The 11,635-nt window shown below is 49.6% G+C and overlaps 1 protein-coding gene across 1 annotated transcript in view; it reads left to right on the forward strand.

The window, feature by feature from the left end:
* COBL (cordon-bleu WH2 repeat protein) overlaps nucleotides 1–11,328 on the forward strand; it is a gene marked incomplete at both ends in the record, with an annotated part of 183,717 nt that extends 172,389 nt beyond the window's left edge. The window contains one exon of the mRNA XM_081996446.1: nucleotides 10,868–11,328. Within this exon, the coding sequence (XP_081852572.1) occupies nucleotides 10,868–11,328 (461 nt within the window). The remainder of the gene's footprint in view (nucleotides 1–10,867) is intronic.
* Nucleotides 11,329–11,635: the final 307 nt, after the last annotated feature.

Genomic DNA, 11,635 nt, shown 5'->3' on the forward strand with positions numbered 1-11,635 from the left:
CCAGTCCCAGCTGGGTTGCCGGAGGCAAGAGCAGACCTTGGCAGATGGGATGGAGCTCATGGCGTCACTGCTTGGGCAAGAGGTCGGAGATTTTCAGAATTTCATGTCTCCTCACAGCCAGCACAGCCAGACCGCAGTGGTCAACAGACCACTGACCACAGAACAGTCACTGGCCCACGCTGAAGATTATTCATGAGAGGAATAGCTTGTTTCCCCCTCCAATTATCTTTTTATTGCTGAAAGTAAAAAAGAAACAAAAATCCTTTAATGATATGTTTTTTCAAGTCCATGGTTTCAAGATAAACTAGCAGGCTTAAGAAAAAAAAATGTCCACAGAGGACACAGTGAAGAATTATGACTATTCAAAGCACCACATATTCTTTCCTACTGCTTTTTTTCTAAGCTGCTGAAAGAAGATAGGCTGACAAACATGTTCCCAAACAACCCTTTAGTACGTAATGTATCTAGAAATTGAAATAAATACGTAGAATGAGTTATACTGAATGCCTTATATCTAAATTAATCACAACCCAGATGGGGTGGGGAAGATGTTACACGCTCACGCACACACACAAGCAGGAGTCATACCTCCTGAGGAGGTTAGAAAGGCAGCCTGTAAAGTGATGGATGAAAAAATGAGAGTCCTCTCCACATTTATTTAGATACGCATCCTCTGCAGCGCTTATCTGAACCCTGAGCTCTTAGAGGCGCTGATAAGCGAGACAGACCTATTAAAGCCTTATTTGAAAATCTCCAGAACGTGCACCCAGCCCTGTGTCAGCTGAAACCCCGCTGTCCCCAGAGCCCCCAGGCTCTCGCAGAAGCGTTAACGATGTCGAAAAAAGTGCGGTGTGTTGCTTCCCTGTGCCTCACCCCTTCCAGGCTCCCCCTCCATGACCGGTGAGAGGCCACGGCTCCCCGCTCTCCTCTATACCGCTCAAGCATCAATAAATATTTTCCTCTCTTCAGTTCTTGACCCCCAGCACAACTTCATCCCTGGGTCTTGCGCCACGCATTTTAAGCCAAAGGCTGAGGTTTTCCTTAGAAACTCCCTCCCCAGCCTCCCTGCTCCTCCTGGCAAGCAACCAGCTCCGCGGCCAGGATAACCCCGGCACCTCCCGGGACACAACCGAAGGAGCCTGGCTTTCCTCCTCCCGGAGGCAGCAGGTCTCTCCAGCTGCCTGGATGGCTCAGCCTTCTTCAAAGGGGGTTTTCTGATGCTCAAGCAAACCTTAGGGAGGGACGGAGGAGCCACAAGCAGAGCACGGGCAGGGAGCCGCCCTTCAAAAGCAGCCCGGTGCAGTGTAGCTGCCGGAGTGCGGCAGGGCCTTTCGGGGTGGCCTCGGAGCTGCTCTCGCTGTCCCTCAGCAAGTGGATTCACTGGTGGTGGCCTTAAGCCCTATTTGCACATGCAGTCCTAGAGCCCGCTGGGATCTGGACCAGTTTCTGGAGTAATGGTGGTCCTAGGGGGTCATTTGACAGAAGACAGTCAAAGGGGTGCAGCAAGGACCTGCTCACGCTTGGTCCCATCTAAGCACAGCCCCGGTAGCTGGGGATTAGTGAAGGAACGACCATAGGTGCTCTCCATGACCTGGGGCCTCCTCTCTTCCACCCTGCCATGGGCTGATTAGTTAAAACCCCACCGTGACTGGTTTGCCTTGCAAAGCAGCTGCCTGGGGAGTGTGGATCTTGCCCTCAGATCCTAGACAAAAGTTTGTCAGTGCCACAGCTGGTATTTTGCTCCGGTTGTATATGGATGGTTTATGTGCTGAAGACAAGAAAATATGTATTGATGCTTGAGCAGTACGGAGGAGAGAGCCTTTTGCCAGGTGCTTGTGTGCCTATGTGTTTGTCATTAGCTGGTGAGCTCCCTAAACCAAAATTCCCCATGGGGATGTAGAGCTAGAAAGGGTCTTTCCGCTCTGCTGCTGCAAGCCACGCTTACTGTCACCCCAGGCACAGATCATCGCTTTTCTAGCACTAAGGTTTGGAGTCTTAATAGCAGCCGAAAGGCTGTTTCAGTCCTTCCTTCCCTTGTTTAAGTCTAGTCAGCGTGTGTTCCTGGGCAGCTTACATCTCTTCCACCCTTGGGAAATGTTGAAGAAATGCTGCAAAACTTGTGCGTTGAAAACAGGGCTAAACATTGACTTTCATTGACTTCTTCTTCAACCACAGCGAGCTCCCAGGGGTGGCCCTGCCTCTCCTCTGCAAGTTCAAACCTCATCCCTATGGCAGACAAGCTGCTGCTGCAGGACTGAAGATCTGAGCCTTATGCCGAGATCTGAGCTCGCTTGCAGCCGTGTAGCCGAAGAGCGTTATTTGCGCAGCAGAATAGCTGGTAGCTATTGTGGTAGAAATGGGCTCTGTAGTCTGCTCAGCCTTACAGGTAAGTACCTGCCTGCTTAACAAGCTGTTGTTTTAGAGCAATTTTTAGGATCATCTTGTATTACAATAGTCCAGGCTTAAAGGCTTTGATGTTTCTGTGATAGAAACTTCTGCTCGAGACAGTTTGTTTTTTTTTTTTCTCCGTTACTATTTTAAAAGTGCATGAAGAAGTCCTAAAAAGTTTGCTTAATTTTTTTGCCCTATAAAGTGGTTTTATGTAAGGCCTTGTTCATGCCTGCTGAGAGGACTACTGAAGTGGACTGGGAGCTTTCTCTACTGTTTGCTGAAGAGGCAAGATCAGGTATTTTTTTACGAAAGCTTCTCTCTCTCAGCTGCTGGGAGGTCCACGTGCATAAACAAATTGCTGGGCACATTTAGGTTCACCTGCGTCATGGCTTTGCTGGTGGTAGTGGTACTCCACAGGCTCCCCTGCTACAGGGCACGGGTGGCTTTCCCCAAGCCCTCAGTGCTCACATCAAGTAAGCCAGCAAGAAACATGCCTGAAAGCCTGAGCTGGAAGGGGGAAAAAAAAGAGAGAGAGAACACCTGAATTTCTGAGCTCAAGTTTAAAGAAAATACATAAACAGCTTTCCTATCTTTTATGAGATGAGAGAAGCAGTCAGGCTGGTAGACTGGATTTTTTGTTATGGTTCTCTTTAAGGCCTTAAAGGAGTTGTATAAAAGGCACTTTTATGCAACTCCTATCTTTCTTTTCTAAGGATACTGAATATAAGAAGTGGTTTTATCTGAATAAAGAAGTAAAATCCTGAAAGAAGGGGAAAAGATGTATCATTTTCTGAGGGAATGCTCCCTGCTGGTTTTTGTAGCCCCTGCACCAGGCTGTAAGCCTTTGGACATGATAAAGTCTGTGACCTCCTCATGGGAATTAAAGGTGGTTTGATTTTTTCTGGGTTTTTTTTTTTTTCCTCTCCTTACTGCTCCAAGCGATATGAAGCTTGGCTGGAGACATTAAAGGACGTTAAATTACTCGGTTTCCAGAGCTCACTTTCCTTCTTAGAAGGACTGCTTCTCTTTTTTTTTTTTTTTTTTTTTTTCAGCTTGATAATTTGTTGCTGCTGTCTGGAGAAAGGTCAGGCTTGCTCACATTGTACAACATTTCTTTAAGATTTCTGGGTATTTTCTTAGACGGGAAAAGGCTCGATGCTGTCACCCTCCGTGCTGTACAGGTTCTGTCTTGCACTGAGTATTGGAAAAACGTCTCACAGTTGCATTAATAGGATTGAAGTTCATTTGTAAAGGAAAATTGCTCCGTAGAGCGTTTGCAGAGGTGATGGCTGTATCAAATAGAGATGACATCTTAATTGCTGGGTGCGGACAAATCCTCTTCTTCTAGAGTAAAGGCAGCCCCTGCTGAGTCAGCGTTCATAGCCTTCCTGTCCTGGCCTGAACACAACGGCCTGAACGTCTCTCTCTAATATCCTTCATCAATTATACGTATGATACCAGTTAAGCTAAAGCAGGAGCTCTTTCTAGGTGGAGGGAGTGGTGTGATAGCTTGGGTCCCTTCCTTCTAACACTGAACAAGGAGTTGTATCAGGAGAAGGAAAGCTGTGGTACCCCCAAACTTGCTGTTTCCCTGCAGCACTGTAGTACCGGAGGTTTCCTGGCTGTTTTCTAGCTGTCCTTCACACTTCTGCGTAACTCGTATCTGCAAAGCAGGCTTCTCAGCGTATCTTCTTTAATGCGCCCCATCCATGGCCATGCTGGTTACAGCACGGGACCTCTGGGAGCATGGTGGGGGTTTTCCACAAGCTCTCGCATCACCCCAGCAAAGCCCTGGCAGCGTTCTCTCCCGCCCAACTTGTCCGCGCGGCGCAGCACCCGTAACGCTGCCAAGCGGCTCCGCGGGAGGAGCGCTGCCTCCTGCGAAGCCCCGGTGTCCACAGCCACCTTGCTGGCTCCCCTTAGGGTGACGTGGCGCTAGCTCTACAGCTAGCTGTAGCTTAGAAAGGTGGAGAGAGCAGGGTTATTTCTCAGTAGAGAATATTTCTTCTTGAGGAAGAAGCAGAGACGTGAACGACCGCTCCATATATGTTCCCGTAAGAACCTTGGTCAGGAGCTTACACCCAGCTCTGGGGAGGAAGCACATCCTGGGCCAGAAGTGGATGAGCTCTTTACCCCACTGGATCACTCTACACCTGTGATACCAAGCCATGGAATCAACCGAACCACTCTGGACATAATCATCAATGAGAACTTCTGTAGCCTTACATCTTCTAAGCCACCCTTAGATGGTCACTGTCTGTGACATCCTGGATGCCAGCACCGCTGGTGGGAGGTCCAGTGTGCCCAGCTGCGTGCGGGCCAGGGGTACAACAGAGATCTCCCACCAGCACCTCCCAGGGTCCTGCAATTACCGTGCTTCGAACAACGTCATCTGTTTTACCCCACAGTTCCACTGCTCGGCGCAGGGTTCTCCCCTACTCCAGGTGCCTTGGTAGTGCCCACCTCCACAGCAGCTCAGGTGCACTCCAAATGACTGTCAGGTATGTGCTGAAGCAAGCTATAATGTGGCTGAAGGCCAGGTGATGCTGCTGATGGGGCCAGCTAGCTGGGCAGGGCAGCCAGGATTGCCGTGGCTTGCTGTGCCCTTTCCAGCCTGGGTCAGTATCATGGGGTCCCCTGTCAGTCCCATCACAGGGTCCAGAAAGGACTTCACCCAACCTGACACCAATTTTCAGCATAGATTGAAGATACAGAGATTGGAGATATGATCCTATGAGGGAAGAGCTGGATAACCGTGTGCCTCTTCTCCTGTCCCTCCGTCCTGTCTCCAGTTACCACATCACTTCCTACAGCAATGCCACTGCCTGGTCTAGGGTATATTGACGCTTTCCTCCTCCTCCTTCAGACAACGTCCCCCATCCTCCTACCTTTCCCATCTCAGCACCCTGTGCCCGCTCCTGCTCTAACAACCTGACTGCTGGAATGGGGTTTCCAGTGATTTTGGATGAATACTGGTATTTCTTGCATGATTCAATCACATCAAGAGAATCCTTGAGCTTCTGAAACGAGGTGAAGAGATACGCTTCATCTCGCCAGCCCAAGCAACTAAAAAGTGCATTGGGTTATTCTCCTAAATTAATGAGTTTAATTTAAAACCTCTGATATTTTAAAAATAGATATTTTAGGTCCTCTGTTTCTTTTCTAGTTTTGGAGTCCTTTCAGTGCAATCCGGACGCCTCAGAACTACCATTTTGAAAATGAAAGTTGTGCTTCAAATGATACCACTGCATCCAGGCGATGGGCTGAGAACAGAAAAAGATAAAAAAACACAACGCAAAACTCATGAGAAGGTCCTGAGCTGTCAACACCAAATACTTCAAGCTAATTAGAAGACCAGACATGTCTAGCCCGAATGGATATTTGATTTACTGCATACCATCACAAATATATAGTCACGGGTTGTTTAATCACTGCTTCTGAAGCAAAATAGAGGCAGTAGTAACTGCAGGCAGGCATACTGCCCGCTGGGGATGGGGACCCCTTCTCCTTGTTGACTTTGGCTTTCAACAGAGAAGCCACCAGGGAGCACAATGGGAGTTGGGAAATCCTGTTCCCATCATCTTTCACCGGCTTCTTATCGCACCTTTGGTAACCAAACAACCACGTGGCCGAGCTCTTTGTAGCGCTTCTGTGCTAAAGGATTTTGGGTGGACCTCAGTGCTGGGTGTAATCTGTGCACAGGGACGAGGAATGGCGGTCGCGCTGGAGTTCCCTTGCATGGAGCATCTGCCCAGACTTACTCCTCACGGTGGGATCACACAGTTTGCAAGCAGTAATGGAAGAAGTCACCACACAAGAAACACAGCGCTCTGTGGCATTTGCACCTGCTTGGTTTTAATCCCAGTTCTGCTCTACTGCCCTTTCTTCAAGTCCATGAAGAGCAGGGAGATGTTCTGGGGTAGATGAGGCACTTCTGCACCAGAGGGAGGTTGGAGGCATGGGCAGGGACTGGGAGAGGGCTTGGGGTCAGTCAGAGGGGCTAACTGAAGTAGGAATGTTCTCCACCCCCTAAGACAGTTAAGTGAGAAATTAAACCCCCGTGTGAGTTGAGGAAGAGAAGAGTGGCACTGGGCTGGGACGGGACTGAGAAGTCACTGGTTGTGCCCCCTGAGCGAGACCCCCTCCCCCCCGCGAAACACCGGGGGGGGACGGGGAAGGGACAGGCAGTTTTGGCGCTGGATCTGCGCGGCACCAGCCCTCTGTCCCTGGCAGTTGTGCCTCCGGGGGAAGCAGACGGGACCCCTGGCCCGAGGGGGCAGTGGGAGAGCCGGGGGAAGCGGTGGGAGGGGAGAGGCTCCGGCGAGGGCCGTGGGAGGGGGCCAAGCCCCAGCGAAGCCCTGTTTTCGGTCCGTACCGTCAGGCAGGATCTGGTCTGGGGCAATATATTTCCCCACCGTGACGTCTCTGGCAGACGGTGCAAGCGCGGCTGGTCCAAAGCCCTGCTCAGGGGCTCGCTTCCTAATTAGGAAGAGAATTTAGGAAGAATTCCTGAAATTTTGTTGCTGTTTACCAACACCCTGCTGGCCACCTTGCTAGGGCAAAGCAGCTCTGCAACCCGGAGACCTTTGTTAAGAGCTTTCCAGCGGAAGGCTGGGGGGGGACGGGGGTATTCCGGGCACAAACAGTCACACGGGGACCCTGTTTGCACACAAAGGGACGCACAGGCTCGGCGCTGGCAGCGGACACTAACGAGCGATGATCCCTGAAGATGTGTTTAAAGCAGAATAATGAACCTTATAGAGGAAGTAGCCAAACTCGGAGTGCAGGGACGGGAGAAACTCAAGCAAATTAGGAGGCAAATGTAAGTAAAATACCATATTCTTTTAAGGAAGGTGCTTTATACACAGCCAATAATTAACTTGTGGAACTTACTGCCCCAGCTGCTATTATTGAGGTCAGCAAAGAAATAAAATTTAAAAAGGCCCATGAATAATAAAAAACACCAAGCATTGCACTCGGTAGAATAACAAATTACAAGGGACATAAATCACCGTGCTTTAGATCATAAATAACAATAAATTGCCCAGTGATTAGAAGGTAACTTTTGCTGGGGGCAGGTTCCTTAGTAATTGCTCATTTTAGCACTTCTTGCCCTTTTTTTCGCTGAGCGTGTGTGCTGGCCACTGCCGCAACAAGAGAAATAGGTTTAGACGGCAAGGAGGCATTTTCTGTGCACAGCGTATTGTAGTGAAGAATCCACTTCTCTTCTCTCTTCCCTCTATTTAAGAGGGAGTTTCCCTTACAGAAACACTGCAGCAGCAGCTGAAAACCTGCAGTATGCTATTGTCATCTGTAATGTTGGGAAAAATCTTGAAATAAATAAACTTTGAATTATTTTAGTATTTTCGGCCTTCCCAGGTCAGTTCCTAGTTTTTGTCATAATTTTGTTTGTTTATTTGTTTGGGGCTTTTTTACGTAAAACAATTTCCAGATAAACACTGTGCTTAGACTATTGTATCTTTGTGGCACTTACTTTTGGCTGCTCTGTCAGACAAACTGATTTATAGATTGGATAAATGCACGTTGCTTCAGCTGACACACCAGAAACCTCGGCTCGAGCTATTTAGATTCCAGCTCCTTGCTAATAGAGATTAATACAGTTCTCTGAGTTAACATTTAATTTCTGGGCTGCCAAAAAGAGAGTAATTTGAAGCAGCTAAGAGACAGTCGTGGAGCTGAGCTGGGTACAAATTGAATCAAGGCTTTCAGAGCTCCTCTCGCTGAAACCTTGCTCCCTGGCTCGCTTCCTAGCGGGATGCAGGGCAATGTTACTGGCACAGGCACTCTACAAAGACATTTTGTGCTGTATCCCCATCCTGAGGCTTTCCATATGCTTTCTCCGTACTCAGTAATTAAGGGGGGGGGCCTCAGGTGGCACCACCCAGCTGCCCTTGGGATGAGGAACGTGTGCTTGGGCCAGAGCTTTGGTAGCTTAGGTCTGTCTGTAGAGTGGGTCAGACTGGACCAGTGAATATTCTGGTGCCGCTCAGCTGGGCAGGGCATCTCTACGGGTACTTTAGCCTTTCAGCGCCCACAGACCGCAGTCCTTCATATGAACTGTTTTTTTCCTATAATGATTCATTGGTGCCTTCATCTTATTTTGAAGAAAAGCTTCTGTTTGAGCGGCAATTGCATTACTTTTCTGTCTCCCCTCCAGCAACCCCCGAAACACAGCATTTCATCCTCCTTGAGTATCTCTAACCTTAGCTTGCCACCAGAGCGGGCCACGGCCAGCTGAAGCCAAACTTGGTCATCTCCCCTTCACTGGGCAGCCAAATCGTTGGTACGGTGGAAACCAGACCTCTGTGTGACACCAAAGCTGCTCCTGAACTGCATCTGCCCGCTCTCTCCCTGGGAAAGCACGATCAGTCCTGCCTCCGAGAGAGAAACTAATAACACAGCCCCCACTGTTTTGGACCAGCTGCTTTCCTAAAATGAAATGCACTGGAGTGCCTGGTGTTTCTTCTGAGGAAGTGTTTATAAATATTAGGCGAGGACTTTACACCACGGGTTATCATTTTGCAGGATGTGCTAATAAGGCGATGCTCCACAGGGCACATGGGCGCTCGTACTGCACAAGCCACGCTGGTGGCCACATTCGTCGCCTCAGAAGGGAGAAAGTGAACAACCTGGTGGTTGCAAGGAAGCTAGGGGAGATGTACGTACACTGACGGCAGCCTGCATCTTAACTCTGTGCTGAGGACATGATTTTCAGTTTTTCCGTAGTACTTTTCACGCCTGCCCTACTTTTCACGCACGAACACACACCGCACACACATATTTACTGTTTGGAAAGGTGGGATAGTCATGATCCTTTCATGACTTTTTGCGGTTCAGGCCAATGCGGTACAGCCCTGGCCAAGGTCAGCAGCTGGCTCCTGAGGTCTCGGTGGGAAGGGGACGCGAAAGGGAGCGGCCGCGCTCGCGCACGGTGACCTCCCGGTGCCACCTGATGAATGGACAGCGTGCGGCCGCGTAGTATTTACCTGTGAACACAAACGTTTAGCGAGAGGCTTTGGTTACTTTTGCGTAATGTTTCTGTCCCACCACAGGGCACTTATCAGCATTTACCTGATTATTCGGTGTCAAACGACGGTGTCAAATGGTTCTGCTGACTTTATTCAGCTGGGCTCTTCTCAGGGAAGGACGGCTGTTCCCGTCCACCGTGTCCTTGACGGAGCAGTTAAGTCAGCATGATCCAGCCTTTTTTCTGGGCCTCCAGATAGTGAGAAAGTAGATGAAAAATAATAGAGCCTTGAGACCAAAGGGACAAGACGATTATTGAGGTTAATGATGTCTTGGATTGCATCGACACAATTTCAGCGGATCACAGGAGGAATTTATGGTACTCGGGGGTGAGACTCTGCGCCCACACAGACAACTGGGCATTCCTCCCGCGACGGTATTATCTGGCCCGCTGCGCGCAGCGCGTAAATCCGCTGCCGGTTTTCTGTGCCAGGAACCCCACGGGGGACCAGGAGGGCTTGCGGAGGTCATTTCGCTGGCCCGCTCCCCCTCTGCCGAGACCCTGGGCTCCCGGTGGAGCTGGCGCAGCGTGCGGGGCCGCGGCGTGCGCGCCTACCGGCGCGGGGAGAAGGCATGCACGGAGGGTTCTGTCCCAAACGCTTCCTGGAGCCTCTTCCCTCCTCTGCCACTGCTTTTTGCTGCGCCGAGAGAAAATCTGCCTTTTCACCGTTGGCTGAAAGTTACTAGGAAAATTGTAACGTCGACGGTTTCCGTGAAAAGAAACCCTTCCCACGGGGCACTGCAAACTAAGTTAGAGAACATACAGAGACAAAACACCATCCAGGAGTCAAGTAGAGGGGATGGTTTAAAATGATACCGTTAAATGCTTTTTTTTTTCCCCCCTAACTGTTTTTAAATTAGTTTTTCTCCATGACAAGAGTTTTGTTGGAAAAAGACTATTGACTGTAACCAGATTACTGAAAAATGCTCGCTTGTTTGTTTGTTTGCAAAAAGAACCTCGTTCCCCCCTAGAGAATGGGTAAACTGGCAGACTGCTCGCAGTCACTGTTTGCTCATCCTCATTTAAGACCTGTAACCGATATGCTAAATGACGTGATATGTTTCTACTCCCCTGGTGCTGTGATTAGATGACTGAATCTCTTTTAAACAGAAGAATAATGAAATAACGACTAGTGAATAATAAATCCTTGTTTGCATGCTAATACTCTGTTCCATATCAGGTGTGGTATAAAAAGTGGCTATTCCCCAAACAATTTGCTCAAACAAAACCCTTGTTCTGAATTTAAACACTGTTCCTGCCATATCCAGTCATCTGTAGCCGGAGGCTTCATGGGGAAAGTGTGTTTCAAGGAATGATTTAAATGAAAATGGGCGGCTGCTTGGATCATAAAAGAGGGAAGGAGTTCCAAGAATGAGAAACGGTGCGGAAAAAGGGCCAAAATCATAAAATGTAAATTTGTGCTTTTAGGAATCGTTCACTGCTTTTCAGACAAAAGGAACCGCTTACCCTCCGCTGGCTGGGAAGCGTGTCCCCGGCGCTGGGAGGTGGTGAGTGCGGTGGGAAGGCGACCGACGTGGCGAGGGGGGGAGCTGCCCCCCGAGCACCTACCGCCTCTTCGCCCCCGGATTTGGGCTGGAGCCCCGTGCCGCTGGCAGGCCAAGGGAAGGCTCCCGTGCGAGCCCGAGGGCCTTCGCTTCCGGCGCAGAAGGGCGCGAATTCGGCACCCGCACCGCCGGGACCGTGACGGAGGCCGAGGAGGAGCGCGGCTTTTCGACGGCGTCGCCGAGTACGTGCGCGTGCGCGAGCACCATGTCTGCCGGCAGCAGCCGCGACGTGCCCCGGGAACGCGGGGGCCGGCGCGCAAAGCGTCAGGGCGACGGCTGAAGCTGGTTTCTAAGAAACACTTGGTTTCTAACGCGGTTTGGTGATGCGATAAGCCTGACTATTTGCTGAGGCTGAAGAGTTAAAATTGCCGCATGCCGTGCAAAGGATTTTTAGACCGTTATATTAATCTTAAATTAATTTTAATGACTTTATTAAATTTACTTAGATATCTGCTTTGTTCGCTTGATTGGATTACCCATTATGAGGACTAGATTTCCCTCAAACGTGGTGGTACGCACGTTGCTATAGCTACCCCGGTTCTGGCTATTTTTTCTGTAAAGCAGGAGTTCTGAGCAGCCTTCCTGTTCCAGCATCTGAAACGATTCGCCCGTAATTTTTGTATTCATACCT

Source organism: Phaethon aethereus (genome assembly GCF_964289735.1).
Source record: "Phaethon aethereus genome assembly, chromosome: 2".
Lineage (NCBI taxonomy): Eukaryota > Metazoa > Chordata > Aves > Phaethontiformes > Phaethontidae > Phaethon > Phaethon aethereus.